This window comes from Rhinoraja longicauda, chromosome 6 (assembly GCF_053455715.1).
Source record: "Rhinoraja longicauda isolate Sanriku21f chromosome 6, sRhiLon1.1, whole genome shotgun sequence".
In the NCBI taxonomy this organism is placed as follows: Eukaryota; Metazoa; Chordata; class Chondrichthyes; order Rajiformes; family Arhynchobatidae; genus Rhinoraja; species Rhinoraja longicauda.
In genome coordinates, this window is record NC_135958.1 from 81,959,314 (window position 1) to 81,983,579 (window position 24,266).

General features: G+C 43.8%; 1 protein-coding gene across 3 annotated transcripts in view; it reads right to left on the bottom strand.

Moving 5' to 3' along the window:
- Positions 1-24,266, bottom strand: part of ube2o (ubiquitin-conjugating enzyme E2O) — a 71,317-nt gene that overhangs the window by 8,352 nt on the left and 38,699 nt on the right. For 2 of the 3 annotated variants that reach the window (XM_078401522.1, XM_078401521.1), the window contains exons 9-17: positions 22,935-23,521; positions 15,650-15,804; positions 12,947-13,059; positions 11,602-11,733; positions 8,517-8,609; positions 5,990-6,656; positions 4,855-4,991; positions 4,376-4,579; positions 4,015-4,072 (exon numbers count right to left, since the gene is read on the bottom strand). In XM_078401522.1, the coding sequence (XP_078257648.1) occupies positions 4,015-4,072; positions 4,376-4,579; positions 4,855-4,991; positions 5,990-6,656; positions 8,517-8,609; positions 11,602-11,733; positions 12,947-13,059; positions 15,650-15,804; positions 22,935-23,521 (2,146 nt within the window). The remainder of the gene's footprint in view (positions 1-4,014; positions 4,073-4,375; positions 4,580-4,854; positions 4,992-5,989; positions 6,657-8,516; positions 8,610-11,601; positions 11,734-12,946; positions 13,060-15,649; positions 15,805-22,934; positions 23,522-24,266) is intronic. The other variant, XM_078401523.1, reaches the window with a different exon arrangement.

Below are 24,266 nucleotides of genomic sequence, written 5' to 3' on the forward strand. Positions count from 1 at the left end.
TCAAACTCAATTGCAACAAATCTGAAATCATCATCATTGGTCCAAAAACGCTCACCAAATCCACCCAAAACTTCATCCTCAACATTGATGGTCTCCAGTATCCACCTCACCTCACATCCAGAATCTTGGAATCATCTTTGATCAAGCCCTCTCCTTCGACAAACACATCAAACACATCACAAAAACAGCCTTCTTCCACCTCAAAAACATTGCCCGTCTCCGTCCATCCCTCTCCTCCACAACTGCAGAAACCCTCATCCACGCCTTCACACCTCCCGTCTGGACTACTGCAACAGCCTCCTCTATGGCGCACCCTCAAAAATCATCAGTAAACTTCAATACATTCAAAACTCCGCTGCCCGTCTACTCACCCACACCCCGATCCGTGACCATATCACCCCCGTCCTTTATAAACTCCACTGGCTCCCCATCCCCCAGAGAATCCAGTACAAAATCCTCCTCATAACCTACAAAGCCCTCCATAACCTGGCCCCATCCTACCTGACCGACCTCCTCCACAGGCACACTCCCACCTGCACCCTCCGCTCTGCTGCTGCCAATCTCCTATCCCCCCACATCCGGACCAAACTCAGATCCTGGGGGGACAGGGCTTTCTCCATCGCTGCTCCCACCCTATGGAACTCACTACCCCAAAACGTTAGAGACTCCTCCACACTCACCACATTCAAAACATCGCTGAAGTCTCACCTGTTCAGTACTGCCTTCAACCACTGAAGGTCACCTCACCTTGTCTCCTTTCTCTGTTCGTTTATTTATTTACTTATTTATCTATTTATTAATTTCCCTATGTTCTCTAAATCTCTGTAAAGCGTCTTTGAGTATATGAAAAGCGCTATATAAATAAAATACATTATTATTATTATTATCTCCATATTCCCAGTTTGTCAACCCCTCCCCCCCACTACTTAGTTTAAAGCCACACTTGTAGCACTAGCAAACCTACCTGCCAGAATGTTGGTCCCCCTGCTGTTAAGGTGTAACCCGTCCCTTTTGTACAGGTCACCCCTACCCCAGAAGAGATCCCAGTTGTCTAGAAATCTAAATACCTGCTCCCTGCACCAGCCCCTCAGCCATACATTCATATCCCCGATCTCTCTATTCCTGCCCTCACTAGCACGAGGTACAGGTCCAGAGACAACCACCTTCGACGTCCTACTTCTTAGTCTTCTTCCTAACTCTCTAAACTCACTTCGCAGTATCTCCTTCCTCTTCCTCCCGACGTCGTTCGTGCCCACGTGCACAACTACTTCCGGTTGATCGCCTTCCCTCACTAAGATGTTCTGAAGCCAGTCCGTGATATCTTGAACCCTGGCACCAGGGAGGCAACAGACCATCCTCGAGTCCCGCCTGTCGCCATAGAATCTACTGTCCGTACCTCAAACACCTGTGAAGCCATGTGTCCCAAACATTATGGTGCCCTGAAATGTGGGGACTATGTACAAACACAACTGTAATTTCTAAATGGTGAAACCAAAATGTAAAAAATGGCCTTTATTAAAATCTGACCTTGTGCACTTTCACCATGTGTGATTTTTTTTCTATTACAATTCTGGAGTACAGAGGCAAATAAATAAATGATGGGTCTTTGTCCTAAACATTATGGAGGGCATTGTATACTTCACAAGATGATGCTGGACTAAAGGCACCAATAACATAATTCACAAGTATTTAACAGAACTGAAGAATTCAGGATGACATCTGTTGGACCTGCCTCACCTGCAGAAACATGCAGCTTTCACTTTTGTTATTTCATTTGCTCACCACAATTCTGTTCTAAACAACATTTGAAGCATCCCTGAAATGTTACACACAACTACGATCCCAACACTAAAGCCACGGCAAAACTATAAAGACAGCAATGACATTTGGTTCATTACTTTATTTCACAAGCACTTTCTGGAGCAAAATGGGACAAAGGCAGCATTAGCAAGACTCGGGTGGACGTTTAATTTAAAACAACTGGATAGAGGGACCTGTTCTGCCATTGAATGAGAGCAAGTCTGAACAGTGCCTCAAACTCCACATATCTTTGTGAAAACAAAACCTGCCTCAAATCTTCTTCAACCTTTTCCCTCTCACCTTAAATTAATACCCTAAAGTAACTGCTATTTTTATTCTTGGAAAAAGTCCATCTATACTACTCAACTTTACACACTTCTCAGGTCTCCCCTCAGCCTCTAAAGCTCCAAACAATCCAAAAATGTCAAACGATTCCTTATGGCTATTACACTCTAATCCAGGCTATACCCAATGACATTGACAATGAATTCTCTAATTTCAGGTAAACCACCCCTCAAAGTTCTACCATCCCCACCCCACCATACACACTTTTTAAAAAACTTCCCTGCCCTTGTCACCCAGTTCCTTTCCCCTTCTCCGCCACTTTCATTCACTCACACCCACCCTCCTCCAGGGATGCCACTTCCTTCCCTTGCTCACTCTTTCCCCATTCCATTTCACCCACCATCCCTCCCTCTGGTTGAACATTTCACTCCCCATCTTCCTAATCAGATTCTACCATCTGCACCTTTTGTCATCTTCCCCCAGCCTTGGTTACTGGTTGCTAAACACTAATTCTCCTTCCTATTCACACACAGACCTCTCCGTCCTAGATCTGCTCCATTGTCAGTGAGGCTAAACACAAATTGGAGGAACAGCATCTCATATTTCGCTTGGGCAGCTTACAGACCAGTTGTATGAGTATTGATTTCTCTAACTTCAGGTAACCCCGGCATTCCCCCTCTCTTTATCCCTCCCCCATCCAAGTAGCAACTGCTTCTCGTTTTCACCCAACAAACAGGTAACAATGGCCTGTTTCCTTTATCATCGTTACTTTTTTGCATATCTATCCTTCATTGTTCTTTATCTCCACGCATGTTCTATATCTCTAATTTCCCTTATCCCATACCAGTCTGAAGAAGGGTCTCGACGCAAAACGTCACCCATTCCTTCCCTCCAGGGATGCTGCCTGTCCCGCTGAGTTACTCCAGCTTTTTGTGTCTATCTTTGGTTACCATCACCACCCAATCTCACTCCCCCATCAGAATCATGTGAAAATCAATCCCTCCTCACCAAAATCTATCCATCACCTGCCAGTTCTTGCCCTGCACATTCCCCTCGCCTCTACACCAACAACCTCCGGTCCACTCCATAATTGGAGGGGTCTTGAGCTCAAAGAGGTTCTGTCCTTTTCCCACACAGACGCTGCCTGGACCAATGAGTTCTCCAGCAGATTGTTTTTTACTCACGATTCCATTATCTGCAATCTACAGAGATAGGTCTGAGGGGAAAGATTTAATAGGAACCCAAGGACAACCTTTTGTTTGTACAGAGGGTAGTGGGTATGTAGAAAGAAGTGCTGGAAGACATTCTTGATATAGACAATCATATTTAAACGGCATGTGGAGAGCTAAGGATAGGGAAAGTTTAGTGGGATAGTTTAGAGTTCTGAGTAATGAAGTTGGGGGTCATGTTGCAGTTATGAGACATTAGAGGTGCACAAAATCATGGGGAAAAGATCAGGTAAATACAGAGTCTCTTGCCCAGAGTTGGGGAATCAAGAACCAGAGGACATGGGTTTAAGGTGAGGGAGGAAAGATTTAATGGGAACCCGAGGGGCAGCTTTTATTTGACACAAAGTGTGGCAGGTGTATGGAACGAGTTGCCAGAGGAGATAGTTGAAGCAGGTACTACGGGAAATTTTAAGAAACATTTAGACAGATATAGATTTAGAAGGATATGGACCAAATGCAGGCAGGGCTAGTGTAGATGGGCATCTTAGTCGGTGTGAGCATGTTGGGCCGAAGAGCCCGTTTCCACACTGCACAACTCTAGGGATATAAACACAGGTAAATAGGACTAGCTTAGATGGGGCATTTGCCAGCTTGTTGCCAAACGGCCCGTTTTCATGATGTCTCCGACTATTACTTCAGAACCTGCTGCATTCATACAAGTGAAACCACATAGATCCAGCAAATCTTTCACAGCACTAACCTTGAATCGAAATGAGCACCTGGAGAAGGCTGGATTTTGTTGTCCACCTCTCTGTTCCCTGAATCAAAATGAAAGAATTAGACGGTGGGAGAGAACTGACTAAAAGTGATTCCTCAATAAAATAGCATATGGCAACAAATCCATGTATACACATTATCATCAACAGGGAAATAAAGGTTTCCTTTCAATTCCATGCTCCAATCTAATCTTCCATTCCATTGCTGGACACAGCATTTGGTCGAAGGACAAAAATCTGCTCCTTTTGTCTTCCGTTGGCACTATTTCTGCCAATCGAGATTAATCAACTAAATCACACCCAATGCAGCGGGCAAGTAATGGGTTATTTCTATGAGCTGCTTACCTTGCCAATCCATGTGCCCAGGAGACTCACACAGACTTTGCCATTATCGTACAAGTTAGGGTTGAGGCGACCACTGCACTGAGAAATATAACGGAAAAGTGGAGGAACAGTAGGATAAACATTGGGAAGCTGGATATCAAAGAGAAACAGTCCATCATCATATGGAGTCCGTGTTGGGCCTTTGATTAGAGCCGAAAACAGATCCTATGGAAAGAAAATAGGAGAAAGATAGACAAAATGCTGGAGTAACTTGGTGGGTCAGGCAGCTACGCCGACATCTACTGGACTAGTTATTGAATGTGGGGGCTAAATAAGTGGCCCTCCCTCCATTTCATTCCCACAATGCTAACAGGCTGAAATCTATCATTTACAGCAATTGGTCACTGAAACAAGTAGCAAATGCAATCTACCATTGACAGCAATGTCATTGTAAATTTATAATAAACAATGAAACTATTTAGCAGGTTAGTTCAACTTGCCATTCTGTCCTCAAATGTTTTGACCATAATGCCATCAGGAAGTGCCGTTGCGAGCAATGCCATCTCTTTCCTCACTGTGCTGAAAAACTTCTTTGAATCTGCTGGCTGGAATTCCATTTTTTTGAATGCATGGCTCTCTAAGTGAACAAAGAATGAGTTTACACATTTTTTTAATGCTAAATGCTTATGATTGAAGGAAAGCATCAACATACTACTTTCGACATGAAATAATACGTCCTGACAAACCTTAAGCTTGGCTCCAAATTTTAATTGCACACCTGACCCGAGACAGTTTATACTATCAGAATACTGAACATGCAAATAAGATCAGCAGCCTATTCTCTAAACTCTTTAATGACAATCCAATTAATGTCATTTAACTCAGCCTAGTTTATTCCTTCAAGGTTGAGTGTCATTAACATGAAAAATGAACACCACTCCTTCCAAAGAGGGAACCAGTGTAAAAAAGGATTCAATTTTGCATTTGTGTGTTAAGGAAAGGCAGATCACAACAAAGGGCTACCTTGAGGTCTAGTTCTTAAAGCAACAGTCTTCAATAATGGAGCATTTGGAATATTATGTGCAGCTGCTCTGTCACAGGAAGGATGTGGAGGCTTTAGATGTTTACCAGAATACTGCCTGAATTAAAGGGTATTAGGTGCAAGGAGGAGTTGGACAAATTTGGACTGTTTTCTGTGGAGCATCCAGAAGTTGAGGAAAATCTGATAGATAAAATCATGAGACGCATCGATACGTTAGACAGCCAAAACCTTTTTCCCCAGGATGGAACTGTCATAGACTGGAAGGCATAGCTTTAAAGTGAGAGGCAGGACGTTTAAGGGAGATGCAGGGGCAAGTTTTAATTACCAAATGGTAGGAGCCTGAAACTTGCTGCCAGGGAAGACGAAGGAAGCAGATGTGATAGTGCCATTTAGATAGGCATGTGAATATGCAGGAAGATGACATTAGTTTACATGAATATCTTGTTTGGCACATAGTGGGCTGCATTAGTGCCTTACATTCTAATGCTCTAATGGAGCTACAATGACTGGTCTAGCTGCTTCAACCCAACACTGTCAAAGTGCATAATTTCATCTTCCACAAATTACTAGACAGATTGACTTGGAGTTCTTACCTGGTACAGATTCAAGGACAGAGAAGACTTCACCTTTTGCGCTGGTGAACGTAACTCCAGGCTTGCTGCTCTGCTGACAAAGCACAGGTGTATCACTGGACCACTCAGACTTAACGGGGACTTGTACATCTACCTTTTCTTCTTTGCTCTCATTTTCCACAACAGCTTCCATCTTCTCTTCCTCCACTATGGCTACATTGTCAAGTGTCTTCTGAAGAGTTTCCTGCAACTTCTTGATATCATCTCGAAACTTCTTCTCCTTAGTTTGTTTTTCTGGCTCCATTGTCAGGGAGGTGGCAGAGCCAGTCAATAATTGCTCTACTGTCATATTCTTTAAGCTTTCCAAAATTTTGATGGCTTCCTTTATTTCATGAAAACCTTTGGGAGATCCATCCTTTGCAATTTTATCCAAATTTGAACTACTTGCAACTGCACCAGCTCCCTGTGCTTGCTCCATCTCGCTCTTGCTTTCTTCTAATTGTGCTGCCGCCTCGATTCCAACTTCAAGTGCCTCACTGCCCTTTGCATTCTCATCCTCAGTCATCCCATCATCTGTTTCCCAGCTGTCACTTTCATCTTCCCACTCATCCGATGTTGCCCCAGTGGAGGTGCCATCCAGAGAGTCCAAGTCAGATTCTTCAATGTCAGACTCGACATTATACAAATGCTGGCCAAAAAAGCAAATTGCAAGGATAATTTGACTTCAACTTTACATAAGTTAGGTTAGAATAAGCTGCAAACTGCAATAGAAACAATTCCTCAACAAGCCGTCTTTCTGTAATCCACAGCCCCCCAACATTTGCACGTGGATGCAGATGGTATTGGATGAGGTGTTACATTAAAGAATATTGACTTGGAGGATGGTGCAGGGGAAAGCAAAGTTGTCTAAGGTTATGGTAGAATGTAGATAGCTGATGGAATTTAATCTGAACAAGTAAAGGTGAGTCATTGTGAAGTCATAGAGGTAAGACATATACACCAAATGGCAGCTAAAGAATGTTTCTTGAAGAGGCATTGTGGCATTCAAGTCCATAGTTTCCTAAAAGTGGTAACATGGGTAGATAAGGCACTGTATCTTCCCTTTTGCATAGTTCAAACTCTAGGACAATAGAGCAGAGTATTTCTGATCTATTTGGATAGTATGCAGAACAAAGCTTTTTACTGTACCTCAGTATACATGGCTTTTTACTGTATACTGCACTTCAGTATACATGGCTTTTTACTGTACCTCAGTATACATGGCAATAATAAACCTGGACCCAAGGTACTAAAGGAGGAAGATACCATGAGTGTCTTCATTGGTCAGGGCATAGAATACAAAACTTGGGGTGTTATTTGAAAGTTTACAAGATACTAGTTAGAACACACTTGGAGTATTGGGTGCAGTTCTGGTCAATACACCACTGGAATTATGTAGTCCTACTACAGAATTCAGGAGATTTACCAGGCTCTGAAAGGTCCAGACCCAAACTATCACCTGTGTACTCCAGAGATGCTGCCTGATCTGCTGAGTTACTTTTCTATGCAAGATGCAACTTCACTTGGTCATGCATGGATGGGTTTTTAGTTATGGGGAAGAGATTGGATTGGGTGGGCTTTCGGTAGCTAGGTGGCAATCTGATTTAAAAAAATGGAGGCAGAGGGTAGATAGAATTCTTTTCCCATGGTATGGGTAATAAAAACAGGGCGTAGGTTTACGGCAAGATCGAGTTTAAGGGGATTTAAGGAGAATGTACTTTTTAACTACACACACTAGGGACATATGGAATGCATTGCGACAGGAGGTGGTTGAATCAGGTACAAGCACTACATTTGAGACATTTAGATACCCACTGAAGGATATGGACTAATGCAAGCAAATGGAATTAGTGTTGATGATCAACAAAATCAACATGGGTGTGGTGTGCCATTGGGACCGTTTCTGTGCTGTACAACTATGGCTCATGGTGTGGAAAGTTCTAGTTATTTGGTACACATTTGGGTCAGCGGTCATCTCTAGGCCTAATCAAGTGCAGCAGATTCGACAATTTGCAGTAAATCAGCAAACCAGCTGGGTTCTTAATTCGGTCGTTTTCTTGATCACCATTTCCGACACCGGTTTTTCATTCCAGACTTATTTAATAACAATTTAATCAAATTGTTCTCTAGTTATGCCTGTAGATTTTGACTCCTATCTCTACTATCAAATTTAATTAGGCCAATTATTTCTGCAAATATCCGTCACTAGATTCAATCAAAATACAATCCAATAAAATTTGGACTTCAAAGGAGATGGACACAAAATAATTTGTGATTACCCGAGGATCTCTTCCCAATTTGCAGAATACAGAGGAAAAAAACCCATTCCTTTTGGGGAGAACTCAGATTTATGAGAATCTAGGAGACAAAAAGCTTTTAACCCGTCAATTGTTGGGATGCACACTTCTCATTCGTTCTTATCAAATATCCTCAACTGGCAGCAGAATGCCTCAGTTTAACTTCAAAGTTGGAAGTAGCACCATTTGGTTTTGACTGTTCGGTTTCTTACCTGAGGTAGGATACTAGATTTAGAGTTATCTGCCCAGACGACTTCAACCTTCCCACTGACATCAACTCGAGATACCTGACCAACAGATGGTTCCTGAAATGAAGAGAATTGTTCACTCAAAGTATACAAATCCTCCTCTTTAAATTAATAATACATTTTTCAACAAAGCAAAAGATATTAGTGGAATGCAGAAACACTTCTCAAAACCAGAATTCTGAATTCCTTCCAGGCAATAAATTGTCCCATTATCTTGTTTCTTTTCTAAAATAACATTTGGAAAATGGACCATGAATTTCATTAACAATCAGGAAGACAAAGCCATTTTGGGAGTGCTGAGTTTGAGACTGAAGTGTGAGGTTTGTGCTTGAGGCTTTGGCAAGGATCATGAACAAAGGACAAAGGCAAGGTCAGGCAAGGTCTTTTAAAACTTTCCTCTGGTTTTAGCTCACTCAGAATGGCAGTTAGGGAAGAGGTATGCTCCTCCTGCAAGAGGTGGTTCAGGTAACCCTGGTGTCCTTGGTGACTACACTTGAGAAGTGTCCAGCTGCAGCTCTTGACTGAATGCATGAAGGAACTGGAAGCAATCATCAGGAGGCTGAGAGCATCATAGGGCTTTTAGTGAGATGTTCGCATGCAATGTGCAGGCAGAATGTAGATGGATGACCAAAGGATGGTTATACAGAGTGCAGAATGCACAAATCGTGGTCATTCCCTTCAAAACACACAAGGCATTTGGATATTGAGTGGAGGGTGACTGTTCAGGGAGGAGCAACAGCAGTAAACAGATGCAAGGCACAAGAACTGGGAAAGGTAGGTTGAAGCCAGACAGTGATAAGAGTCTCAATAGTAAGGGGGGGCAGACAGGAGATTCTATGGTCACAAATAGGACCCCAGGATGTCTTGGGTAGGAAAGAAGGGTCTCGACCCGAAACATCACCCATTCCTTCTCTCCAGAGATGCCGATTGAAAAAGTCTGGTCCAACACTGAAAAAGTCTGGTCTACCCCAACAGCTGCTGACGACCTTCTACCGCTGCACCATAGAGAGCATCCTAACACATGGCATCCCTGTGTGGTACCTCAGCTGCACGGAGGCAGAAAGGAAAGCTCTACAGCGGGTAGTCCATAGAGCTCAGAGAGCCATCGGAACACAGCTACCAAACTTGGAGGGCATCTACAACACACGATGCCTCAGAAAAGCCACCAGCATCCACAAAGACTCTTCACATCCCTGCAACAGTCTGTTCGAACTCCTTCCATCGGGCAGACGATACAAGGCCTTCTACGCCCGCACCTCCAGACTCAGGAACAGCTTCATCCCCAGGGCCATAGCTGCTATGAACCGGTCCTGCTGAGCCAGATGGCCACAACGCATAGATCAAACTGTTACAATTGTTTCGTTTCGTTGGGTTGCTGTTGTCTAAATTACTTAAATTATTGCATCGTATGGGAGGCGCATTCCCAATCTCGTTGTACCCCTGGGTACAATAACAATAAAGATATATTGTATTGTATTGTATTGTACACCATTTTGTGTCTACCCCAGGATGTCTTGTTGCCTCCCCAGGGTGAAGAATTGCTGAACAGCTGCAGAAACTTACCAAGGGGGAGGTTGAAGAGCCAGAAGTTGGTGCATACATTAGCGCAAATGAAGAAAAAACAAAAAGGGATGAGGTCCTGCAGAGTGAATATAGGAAGTTAGGAAAAAGGTCAAGACATCGAGTGGTAATATCTGGTTTATTCCAAGAGCTTGTGATGGTCAGAACAAGGTGAGACAGACCAGGTGCAGGTCAGTGATGCAGGTTTCTGGACAAAGGTGATCTGCAGAGGGGCAAGTTGCAATGGATCTACAGAGACCCAATATGCTGGGCAGGTTTGAGAGTGCTGCTAAGGAGTGTTTAAATGAGAACTCAATGACAGCAACCAAACAGTCTGGAGCATGTCATGGAGCAAGGAAAGAGGTAACTGACAGACTTGAAGGAAACCGCAACTCTATATTTTGATTAATTTAACCATTCACTCCATTGGGCATTTCATTGCCTTCTCTTGGTCAGGATATAAAATACACCAGGTGCAGGCACACTAGGTACTGGTGAGTGATCTGTGATGAAATGAGAGTCAAAGAATAATAAAAATGATGGCAGCAATGCGACCATAAAGGTCACCACAGACGTACGACACACTGCTGGCATTCCACTTTCCCACTCCGGGTCCTTGTCATTCCCTGCATCGCTGCAGCCTGTGGAACTGGCTGTTAAAATCCTTCTGACTTTCAGAAAGTTCTCAACCTGAAACGTCACTTATCTGTGTTCTCCAGAGGTACTGCTTGACACGGTCTCCTTTTATATATTAATCTATTAATCTATTTAAAAGCTGGGGTCATCCACTTAAGATAGATTACGCAAGGATTATTGCTCTCAAAGTGTTATGAGGAGTGTCTTTGGAACTCGCTTCCTCAAAAGGGTAGAAGCAAAGTTGCTAAATATTTTTAAGGCAGAGGTTGATGGATACTTTGGCTAAGAGATTAAAGGTTTCTGCATGCAGAATCAGAGTCAATATCAGATCAGCCATCAAGTCATTCTTTGACAGGAAGTCTCATAGCTGAGTGGTCCACTCCACGTCAAATTTGTAAGTGTTCAGGAAACTGAAGAACATGACACTGGAACAAAAGCTGGATGGCCTGATGGATACCCAAGGCAGCAGAAAAACCCAAAGGACTAAAGATCTTTCAAATCGAGCAGTCACCAGCTCAGATGACTTGCTCATCCAAATTGCAACATGGAGCTTTTAAAATTTGAAATGCCAATGAAATACAATTCTCTCAGTACTGACATGTGGCAAGGTTTCATTAAAATAAGCAAGGCCCAGGTGTTAAAAGTTATCTTCAGCACCCAAACCTAAACTGCAATACAAACAGAACAGAACAGGGCCCAAAATATGAACATATCCCACTACTGAACAGATCCAATTTCTATTCTGTAAAAGTTGCGGTTACCATAATATTGAAAATTGAACGGTAATTTTAAAATGCTGCAATTGGTCTCTGAAAATCTGCCACTGCGGAAAAGGAAGAAGCTTCAGCATTACCTCATCAACCTTCAGAACAGTCCGTCCTTCTTCCACATTTCCAATACGGATCACAATGTCAGTAATGCGGAAGTGGAAATCTGGATGGTCAGCGATGTCATAAACACTTATATCTTCCTCGTGGCCCAGCTCCTAGAATTATAAATTAGCTTTATTTGAATGACCCGTCTCAAAAGACTTGCCAGTAAACCAACAAAATACACTACGGAGCACTCAATTAGGAGATCTGGGGTAGTGAGAACGCAACACACCCCCCAACAGATCAAGACAATTCGAGTAGAAGCAAGGGGAATTTGATTCTAGTTCCTGGCATTATCTTCATTTCTATTGCTATGTACCTCATCTACTGTATCCGTTGTTCAAGATGTGGGCTCTTATACATCGGCGAGACCAAATGCAGACAGGGCAATCGTTTCGCAGAACACCTTCACTCAGCCCATGTGAACCAACCTGATCTCCCCGGGGGGGCAGGACACTTTAATTATCTTCCCATTCCTACACAGACCTTTCTGTCCTCAGTCTCCTCAGAGCGAGGCTAAACTGGAGGAACAGCATCTCATATTTTGCTTGGGCAGCTTACAGCCCAGTGGTACGAGTATTGATTTCTCTCACTTCAGGTAGATCCCGGGATTTCCTCTCTCTATCCCTCCCCCACCCAAGTCACACCAGCTACAATGGCCTGTTTCCTTTATCATCGTTACTTTTTTTGCATATCTTTCATTCAATGTCTTTTATCTCTCCGCATCACCATCTATATCTCTCGTTTCTCTTATCCCTAATCAGTCTGAAGAATGGTCTTAACCCAAAACGTCACCCATTCCTTCTCTCCAGAGATGCTGCCTGTCCTGCTGAGTTACTCCAACTTTTTGTGTCTATCTTTGGTTTAAACCAGCACCTGCAGTTCGTTCTTACACATCTTCACTATTGATTCAGTTTAGAGATAAAGAGCAGAAACAAGCCCTTCGGAGCACCGTGTCCGCTCCGACCAGCGATCCCTGCACACTAACACCATCCGACACACACTAGAGACAATTTAACCAAGCCAATTAACCTACAAACCAGTTTGTCTTGTGTGGGAGGAAACCAGAGCTCCCGGAGAAAACCCACAAAGGTCGTGGGGAGACAAACTCCATACAGACAGCACCTGTAGTTAGGATCGACACAGGTCTCTGGCGGTGTACGTCAGCAACTCTACCGCTGCATCACTGTACCACCGAGTTACAGTTTCAGCATTTAGCCAGAATTCCAACTGCAACATTACGATCTTTAACAACCAATCATTATTCAACAGACAATGCGCAAAAAAGTGTACAGTTTCAATACAATTGCTTAGTGAATTACTCACCTCAATCTCACTACCATTTGCCTTTGGTCTGAACCATTTTACGGAGCAGGTCCGGCCAATGTGATCAACAGATTGGACAACACCATACACACCAACTTCCTGGGGACCTTGAGCTGATGGGAAATAATCAGTTATTGTTAAACAAACACACAAGGCAGGAAAGAGGTAATTTTACTTAATGTTACTGATTGTATGCCTCCTTGTCACCTTCCCCTTAGCCAACAATGAACCATTCTGCATTTCCTTATCACCATCTGCTTTGATCTGTCATTTTCACACCTTACCTTGATTATTGTTGATTTTTGCATATATTCCATTCATTTCAAGTACTGTTTATCTCTCATTCCACCTTTCCCCTGACTCAGTCTGAAGGGTCACGACCTGTACCTTCTCTCCAGAGTTGCTGCCTATCTTGCTGAGTTACTCTAGCATTTTGCACTAAAAGGTTTTAATTTTTGGCTGAATTTTGAATACTCCATTGACAAACAACTAAGCCTTTGGTCAGGAGCACAGGATTCAAACTTTATCATCTTTCCATTAATGTAAATAGTTTGACATGCTGCATCTGGAGCCTCATGTGATGAAGCACAAACTGGTGACTTGGCAGAGAGCAGAGAGGTACAAGGGGGTGATGATTTTAAATTAGCACAGGGTTGATTAACAGCTAATCTAATTTCTCCACAACCTTCTTTTGGGGCCTGTTCTTTCCAAGAGTAATTCAGGCATTATTACTCTGCTTGAGCACACAGCTGCAAGAACAATTGTTTATCCTTGCAAATTGCTTTCCCACTTATCTTTGTTTGCAAATTTGGCCACATACAATGTTTTTCATCCTGCGAGTCATTGTCAGACAGTTGCTGCTACAGCAATGATTAACATGGCAAACCAGTTGTTTCAAGTGGCCGGAATCACTAGCACCTGCTCAGACAATCAGGTCGAGGCCAGGAGGTCATCCTGCAGCCACATGAAATGCCATCTTGGGCACCATCTGAAAGTTCAAATTAACCCATTGGTTCCCTCCATTTAATGTGATCAAGATCTCCTCAATAAAACCAAAATACTTGTTGCACGTTATCTCTCCATGAATCCATACTGACTGTTGATTTCCCAAATGTTACAATTATTGTTTGTGATGTTAACAAAGTTCCTGCAATAGTTGTTAGGCTAAGCAGCCTATGCTTTCTCAGTTTTGCCATCTTCCTTTATTTGAAAGCCCTGTTAATCCGCCCAATACTCTGTTGGCAATGGCACAATTGCTCCCCGCATTACCCTTTTTAATGACTTATTTGTAGTACCTTTAATCACAAAGATACAAAATGTTTAATTCCTCTGCCTTTTTTGGTCCACAAAGTATTTTCCCAGCTTCATTCTCAGTTGCTCATCTTCCATTGGCACCTTCCTTCACAAATAAAGGTGCCCCCCACCTGAATGCAAACTTACAAACCAACCCATCTGCATCTACAACCGTCATTTATCCTCCATCCACCATAACTGTCTTCTGCCAGTAAGCCATATGACCATGTTAATGTCACTGTTAATCCCCTGCATCTTAATCTTTTGATCAGCCTACCTATCTACAAATGTTGCCCCAAGCACATTGAACAAACTTAGCTCACATCATTGCTCAGAACTGAAGCAGCCCTCATTTGGATGCAAATGTACTGGTAAACAAAACTCTCCTGATCACCTAGAACTGCTCCTTTCTTTTGTATTATAACCATCCTAGTCTACATAACAATATTTGACATTTCCACCATATCACTATATCTGCCCACCCATAATCTCCACCCCACCCGCCCATAATCCCCACCCTACCGAGCCCATAACCCCCACCCCGCCCAACCCATAAACACCGCCCGCCCATAACCCCCACCCCGCCCACCCCATAAACACCGCCCACCCATAGCCCCCACCCCGCCGAGCCCATAACCCCCATCCCGTCCACCCCATAAACACCGCCCACCCATAACCCCCACCCCGCCGAGCCCATAACCCCACCCCGCCCACCCCATAAACACCGCCCGCCCATAACCCCCACCCTACCGATCCCATAACCCCCACCCCGCCCCACCCCATAAACACCGCCCACCCATAACCCGCACCCTACCAAGCCCATAACCCCCACCCCATAAACACTGCCCGCCCATAACCCCCACCCTACCGAGCCCATAACCCCCACCCCACCCCATGAACACCGCCCACCCATAACCCCACCTCGCCGAGCCCATAACCCACTCCCTGCCCACCCAATAACCCCCTCCCTGCCCACCCCATAACCCCCACCCCACCGAGCCCATAACCCCCACCCCGCCGAGCCCATAACCCTCTCTCTGCCCACCCATTACCCCCTCCCTGCCCACCCATTACCCCCACCCTGCCCACCCATTACCCCCTCCCTGCCCACCCATTACCCCCTCCCTGCCCACCCATTACCCCCACCCTGCCCACCCATTACCCCCACCCTGCCCAATTCTGTCCGCCCCAATGCATCACTGCAAAACAATTTGACAGAGTCCTAAATTTGGTCAGCTCCTAATTTCTAATGTCATCTATCCTTGATGCACTGCAGTGCCAATCTGCTTTGGTCTCTACATTGTTGTCACTGCAAACGACCAAAGGTGTCCTGAACCAAATTGCTTGTTCTTTGACGTTCATGGCATTTTCTGGCCTGTTGCCACTGCTCGAACTACACCAAATACTTACCACGCTTATCCAGCACAAAATCTCCAGGACAGAACTCATTGTTATCCACGTGATGGACTGGCAACAAGTCATTGGATCGAAGGCTTTTCTCCACGGTTCCATCTTGCCACATCACATCCACACTAGTGCTGGTTTTCAGAATCTCAACAGCAATTCTAGGGAAGAAATTAAAATTAGAATTCAGGAAAGACTGAAAATTAGAAATAATATTCTCAAAAGTCAGAGAGTGGGCAGATGCAAGTTACAGAGCTCAGAGGGGTAAATTCTGAGAGGCAAACAATCATACAGAAGGCACCACACAAAAGGACATGGCTACCCAGGCTCAGTCCACAACCCACAATGCTAATTCATGGCACAGCTGCGTGATAATTGCCACTGGTGTCGGGAATGCAAAAACTCCAAGCCCAGAGGCTATACAATCCCACTCCAAACTGATATGCAGTGGAAGGTAGACACAAAATGCTGGAGTAACTCAGCGGGACAGGCAGCATCTCTGGATTGAAGGAATGGGTGACATTTCGGCTTGAGACCCTCCTTCAGACTGATGCTGCCTGTCCCACTGAGTTACTCCAGCATTTTCTGTCTACCTTCGACTCAAACCAGTTCCTTCCTGCACATCTTGTTCATTCCACAGCGCAATCAACGTATGTCTACTTTGAAGAAGTTCTCCTCCTCTCTCCGATGAGAGTTCAGCAACATCCTCTCTCACTGCTCCCCGTGATTCCTACTTCCCTCCGAAAAAGATCAGTCTGAAGAAGGGTCTTGGCCCGAAATGTCACCCATTCCTCTCCAGAGATGCTGCCTGTCCAGCTGAGTTACTCCAGCATTTTGTGTCAACATTCCTCTCCAGAGATGCTGCCTGTCCAGCTGAGTTACTCCAGCACTCTGTGTCCATGTTCTCCAGAGATGCTGCCTGTCCAGCTGAGTTACTCCACCATTTTGTGTCAACATTCCTCTCCAGAGATGCTGCCTGTCCAGCTGAGTTACTCCAGCATTTTGTGTCCATTCCTCTCCAGAGATGCTGCCTGTCCCACTGAGTTACTCCAGCATTTTGTGTCCATGTTCTCCAGAGATGCTGCCTGTCCAGCTGAGTTACTCCAGCACTCTGTGTCCATGTTCTCCAGAGATGCTGCCTGTCCAGCTGAGTTACTCCAGCACTTTGTGTCGACCTTTGATTTAAACTAGCATCTGCAGTTCTTTCCTAACAATATACACTTGAACAGATTCTAATCAGTTACCTCATTTCAGTATAATTTATCAAGATAAATAAATCTTTGAGGCCTAACCATGTATATCCAAGGATAGTGGGGAGCTGGTGAAGAAATTGCAGATATTAAGCTGGCTGACATCATTAGAAACCGATGAGGTGCCAGAAAATGAGCGGGTGGCTAATGCTGTAGCTTGCAGAGGAATTGTAAAGAAAAATCCAGAACTAGAGACCATTAAGCTGAATACCTGTGGTAGATAAGTTACTGGAGAGGATTGAGGGAATCACTCGCCCCTTCAGCTCCTGAATGACCACTTGGGGAAGCTAGAGCTGCGGTTGGGCAACCACCGGATTACCCAGGAGACAGTGTCATAAACAGATTATAATGTGGTCACATCTCCAGGACAGTGTCATAAACGGGTTACAATGTGGTCACATCCCTAGGACACAGTGTCATAAACGGGTTATAATGTGGTCACATCTCCAGGACACAGTGTCATAAACGGGTTACAATGTGGTCACATCTAAGGTGCAGGCAGAGAGTAGATGGGTGCCCATCAGGAAGCGGAAAGGGAGCAGAAAGTGCAGGAATTACCTGTAGCCATTCCCTGGAAGTACACCAGTTAGGATACTTTTGGGTGCAAGATGATCGTGAAGTAGAAAGCAGCAGCAGCCAGATCTGACACTAGGTTTGGCGCGGAGGCATTGCAGGAATAAGTCAAGACAGATAGGCTGCAGTGACAGGATTCTGTAGTCCCAAGGACCAGGATGTCTCAGCTCAGTTGCAGAACATTCTCATGGGGAGTGTGTACAGCCAAAGGTTGTGGTGCACCTTGGTAGCAATGTCATAAATAGATCCTAAATACAGGAAGTTAGGAAAAAGGTTAATAGCAGAACCACACTGGTAGTAATCTCTGGATTGCTTCAGGTACCACATGCTAGTGAGCTCAGGAATTGAGGGAAAGCCAGATAAATACATGGCTGGGGAGCTGCTGTAGGGGGGCAAGGATTCAGGTTCTAGGATCATTGGGGCAGGGGCGAACCATGCAAGAGAAACAGGTTGTACCTGAACCAATAAACTGGGAGAATAATTTGAGAGGTCTACACAGAAGGGTTGAACATAGGTTGGCAGGGGATAGGGCCCCAGAGCAGACAGGATGCAGAGGAGAGGTCGAGACCAAATACTGTAGGCAACGAGTAAGATTAGCAGTCATGGCAACAAGCACGTGGTAGAGAGGATCCACTGGTGGTTTAAACTGCATTTATTTCAATGGTATGGTAAACAATCTCAGAGCATGGATAGATGCGAGGGACTGGGACATTATAGCCATAACAGAGCCATGTCTGCAAGAAAGGCAGCTCATTGCCCAAGAGTATAGATGCAAGAGGCACGAAAGAGGTACAGGTAAGAGAGGGAGGTGTTGCCTTATTGGTCAGAGAAGAAACAAGTAGTGCTTAAAAAGGATATTCTTGGGAGACTGTCCAGTGTGTTTATTGGCATAGCTTAGAAGCGATGAATAATTAAGTGATCAAGTTGATGGGACTGTATTATCGGCCTCCCAATAGTCAGTGGGAGATGTGTATATTGCAGATAGCAGTAACAGTAATAGGATAGTGTTAGTGGGAGATTTGAAATTCCCCCATATTGACAGGACCCCCATAGGGTTTTGATGGGATGAAATTTGTTAAGTGTCCCAGAAAGCTTCCTTGATCAAAAGATAGAAGGTCTGACTGAAGGGGCACTACATTGGAGCTCCTCGGAGAGAATGAGGTGGGGCAAATGACCGAAGCATCAGTGGGGGCAGCACATTGGGACAATGACCATCATTCTATTTGTTTCAAAGCAGTCATGGAGAAGGATACGACTGGTCCACAAGTTAAGATCCTAAATTGGGACAAAGCTGATTTGAGATATTAAGCAGAAACGTGTCGTGATTAATTAGGAGGATTTGTTTTCAGCAGGGGTTTCCAACCTTTTCCGTCCCGTTTACCCCAGACAACTTTTCAAAAGTAAATTTACCCCCACCCTGTTTTGTTCAGTAATTTGAGTTTGCACTAAAACAGCTTTTTTCCACGAGTAGCAGTTCTACTCAATAACCAAAGTCTGTAGTCTCTTTTTTGCTCTGGTTTATTTTCACCCACATGTTGAAACCATGTTGTATCCTTATTATTATGATGTGTTTATGCTTTATTCTTAATTGTTAACTGTATGTTTGTGTTGTCATTTGAGAGTGGAGCACAAAGGCACATTCCTTGTATATGCACATACTTGACCAATAAACATTAATTCATTCACTTCTACCATAATAAATGGGTACCATGGGGAAATTTTAAAATATTGTTTTTAACATTATTATTTTAAGTTCAAATAACAATAATAATAACATATAACAATGTTATTTCACTTATTTATGAACAACTAATGATGAACAGATACCGACCGGTATACCAGAACCAAACACGGTCAGTCAATGAGAACACATCAAACAACATTTCTACCTCTAAACTAAGTACATTTTATTTTTTGAATTGTAATTGAGAAAAAAATGTACAAATCCAGAATCAACAAATTTACCCCCTGGGTAGGCGAAATTTATCCCCTGGGGGTAAATTTACCCCAGGTTAGGAACCATTGGTTTACAGGTAAGGTGATATGAGCAAGTGGGAAACTTTCAAAAGAAAGATACCAAGACTACAGAGCATGTTCCTGTTACTGTGAAGGGCAAAACTGATAGGTTTCAGGGACCATGAAAGGGATGAAATGTTGAGGCTCTGGTGAGGGAAAAAAGGAGACATATCCCAAATTTAGGATGTTGGGATGAAGCAAATCCCTCTGTTAGTACCAGTGTGGGAAAAGAGTTAAGGCAATAAGAGCAGGTAAGGAGGACATGGCAGGCAAGATAAACAAAAAAAGGGCAGGTTTAGGGGAAACAAGTCCCCTTAAAGATCCACATGACCATTTTTAATGTAGAGCCACAAGAGACGGGAGAGATAGGGTACTGGCTATTCACCTCGACCCCATTGCAGACATTGGACTTTGTCCCTGGGACTGATGCACTACAACGTTAACTAAACATAGCACAAAAAGTAAGGAAATTTGTGTTTGGTAGATTATTTCTTTGTTGTAACAATGCTTCTTGGCAATAAATCTTATACCGTTGGAAAGCCTGTTTATTTCCCTTTTAAATGGTGCCACATTTGTAAGGAACAAGCATTTGTGGGATGAGCAGCAGAGCTGAGTATGTGGGTTGCGCCCATGAAAAATCTGCCAAATCTTCTCTGCCAATGCCAAACAGCTTATTCTGCCATTGACTCTTGTTCGGTGTTGTTTGGTGGATTGAATGATTGAAGTCTGAAGAAACAAGACATATTGGCAATTTAACAATTTATTCATTTAATAAACAGGAGCCTCAGTAGCGTGTGGAAGAACCATACACAGCCACAACAGCCTGGCACCTCCTCCTCATGCTGGTCACCAGCCTGGTCACACACTGTTGTGGGATGGCATCCCATTCTTCAACCAGCATTTGTCGCAAGTCAGCCAACGTGGTTGTGTTGGTCACTCTGGCACGAACAGCACGCCCAAGCTGATCCCACAAGTGTTGAAATGGGGTTGAGGTCAGGACTGCTGGCAGTCCATTCCATCCTCTCCACTCCCAAATTCTGGAGGTAGTCTCTGAGAAACCCTGCTCTGTGGGGACGAGCATTGTCATCTTGGAGGATAGAGTTCGGTCCCAGACTGTGGAGATATGGGATTGCCACTGGTTGCAGAATCTCATCTTGATATCTCTCTGCATTGAGATTGCCTCCAATGATGACAAGCCTCGTTTTTCCAGTGAGGGAGATGCCGCCCCACACCATCACACTGTCTCCACCAAAAGATGTTACTCTATCGGTGCAGGAATCAGCATAGCGTTCTCCGCGTCTTCTCCACACTTTGACCCTATGATCCAACTGCTGAAGGCAGAATCTGGACTCATCGCTGAACATAACGTTCCTCCACATGTTCAGGTTCCAGTGCACGTGTGGCCGACACCAGCGCAAACGGGCCTGACGGTGAAGGGCAGTCATGGCAGGCCTCCTGGCAGCCCTATGAGACCGGAGATCGGCTGCATGCAGTCTGTTCCGAATTGTCTGGGCAGAGAGCCGTCGGCCATATCGTCCTGCAAACCTTGACTGCAAATCTGTAGAAGACAGCCTACGGTTCCTAATTGCTGACAGGGTGAGGAAACGGTCTACGGGTGTCGTCTTCTTGGGACGCCCACTTCGCGGCCTGTCTCTGACATCCCCCGTTATATGGAACTTGGCCTTCACTTTGGAGATGGTACTAGGGCTCACTCCAAATAATGCCGCAACTTGGTTTTGCGGAACACCAGCTTGAAGTTGCCCTATCGCATGGGCCCTATCCAGATCAGTCAAACGTGGCATGCCGATTCTTGGAGCAGACACCTACTGACCACTGTAGCAGGGCCCATGCTCACAGATGCTGCCAATCAGGTGGCAATCAGGCACCAGATTGTCAGCACCTGGGGGTACCAGAAGCTCAAAACAAGAGTCAATAGCAACAGCAGAATAAGCTGTTTGGCATTGGCAGAGAAGATTTGGCAGATTTTTCATGGGCGCAACCCATATACTCAGCTATGCTGCTCATCCCACAAATGCATGTTTCTTACAAATGTGGCACCATTTAAAAGGGAAATAAACAGGCTTTCCAACGGTATAAGATTTATTGCCAAGAAGCATTGTTACAACAAAGAAATAATCTACCAAACACAAATTTCCTTACTTTTTGTGCTATGTTTATATTGTAGACTCTGTATCTCCCCCTTTTCTCTACCTATTGTATTTGAGTTTCGTTTGATTGCACTTATGTATAGTATTTGACATTTTTGTCTATTGATTGGATAACATGCATTACAAAGCTTTTCAATGTACCACAATACAGGTAATAATAAACCTAAACCTAAAGAACTTCAATGAATATTTAAATGAGGCATAAGAGTTGTGATGTTTTAAATAATATACAAATGATCAACGGGAAGGTATTTGCGGTTTTAAAGTTGAGGTGGATACATCCCCTGGGCCAGACCAAGTGCATTCTCGCACGGAGGGAAGCTTGGGAGGAAATTACATACGTCCTTGCAGAAATATTTGCATTATCTTTAGCTAACCTACTAATCATGTCTTGTACATTCGCAACCAAATAATTGGTATTGTTGACACATAGTGATGGGCCCATCACCAATCCCTGAGGCACACCACTCATCACAGGCTTCCAATCTCAAAGAAAAAATCTTCTACCACCACCCTCTTCTTCCTACCATTAAGCCAATTCTGTACCCAGTTAAGGTCCTAAATTAGCACACGGCTTTAGGCAGAAACTCCCTAGATCCCATATAATTTAACCTTCCAGAGTAGTTTGTCTTTCAAAACCTTAAGGACCTCATTGACGTCCATAAAGACTAAGTTTGTAGACCTACTCTCAACAATCCTCTTGGTTACTTATTTAAAAAATAATCACATTTTTGAAACACAATCTCCCACGCACAAAACCATGCTGACCATCCCTAATCAATCCATGTTTCTGATGAATGTATATCTTAGTGTTGAAGGTTCATGGAGCTCTTCAGCACAGAACCAGGTCAAGTCAGATTCAGCATGGCCAAGGCGGACTGAGGCCAGTTTACGTACTGTACATTTCTACGATTCTATGAATATACCTTACAGCTCTCACCAGACCCTCACCACTGTAAAAAAAAGTTATTTTCTACTGTTTTCTTTGCCATTCGCATCTCCTGGTTCTTCAGCATTCTACGGCTCCTCAACTGTTTATATCTTTAATTTTATATACTTTTATCAGCCACCTCTGGACTGGGGAATACAAAGCAACATTTCTAGTACGTCCTCAACAGTCCCTCACGCGGAGGCATTTTGGTAAATCCCTTTTGCATTCTGTTCTGAAGGTAACAGCACACAATCAAGAGAAATATTGGGTATTGCTATAAAATCAAACAAGATGGCTTTCCATTATGCAAGCATCGGTATTTGTTTGCAATTCATTCAGGGTCAATATCTTACCTGTCACCTGGTTTGAATTCTCTGGAAGGTTTGGTTTTTTTCTTCTTGTGCTTCTTTTTCAGGTTTTTTATAGAAAGTGGGATACTTTTTTTGCGACCTTGTCCACCACTTTGCGATGATGCAGTTGAACTTGCAGAAGAAGAAATAGAGCTGGTTTCATCAGTGTCATCAGCACCTTCGTCATCTGCATCCTGTTCTGCAAGCTGCAGCTTTAGAGCCTGATTCCATCCCAATGAATCATCTTCCAGAATCACTGCCGGCTGCCCAATATCTTTCCAGTTCCCACTTCTCACTCTTTCTTCCAGCTGATTTGGCAAGTTACCATTAGTGGGGACAGGACCATTGCTTAGAACTGATTCCTTCTGTGCAACCCCATTAAATGACTGTGATTTCACCCCAACGGCTATCTGGGTGGGGCCCTCCCAACCCAATCTTGGTTTGGAACCACTGAGTCCTGAAACAGATGAGGTTACCATGACCGAGCCGTCGCCCAGAGCAACAGTGAACTTGTCGACGTGATCCACTTCCTGGAAGTTCACATTATTCAGAACTTTCTTCACCATCTCTTTGTCAAAGAGCCTTTTAACCTAAAAGATACAAGAGTATGCTGAAGCAGGTTCATTATTACAGCTGCAATGTAAAACAGAGCAGTGACAGGTATTCCTAAAATACTTCCTGATATTCCCTCATCACTAATACAAATTAAGTTGCTTTTCTCAGTCCACTTGCGTATTAAGAAAGATATCAACAAAATGTTATGTTTCCGTTTCATGAACTTAGAACTTTGACATCTAAAAATTAAAGTGAGATTTCAGGACAGAATTATGAACTAGTCTTATGGTAATTATGTTCCAAATGAACCTCTCCCCAACCCTCTTCATCCTACACAATCAAATCCTTTGATTACTTTCTCACCCTAAACAAATTACTGCAATTCACCTCCCTGAAATAACCAACCACATTCTCAGAAGTTTCTCTTGAATTCTACATTGGATTCATAAGTCACCAACTTGTGTTGGTGGACATAATTCCATTTACACATTTATAAATCGGAAGTCTTCCGATTCCTAACCTTCCTCCTAAAGAAAGGACCGAACAGAAATTGTCCCTTCTCCAAAATTTCTCTACTCATTTTAACATGTAGGCAAAGACAGCGTTTTCTCAATGTGATCTAATTAAATTTTTAATACGTTTAGAATTTAGAATATAGCACAGGAACAATAACCATGCCATCTAGAATGCCAATTTAAACTTATCCCATCTGCCTACACAGTTTATATTACTTTAGCCCCTCCACATTCACGTGTCATTCTGTGCCCCAAATGCGACCAC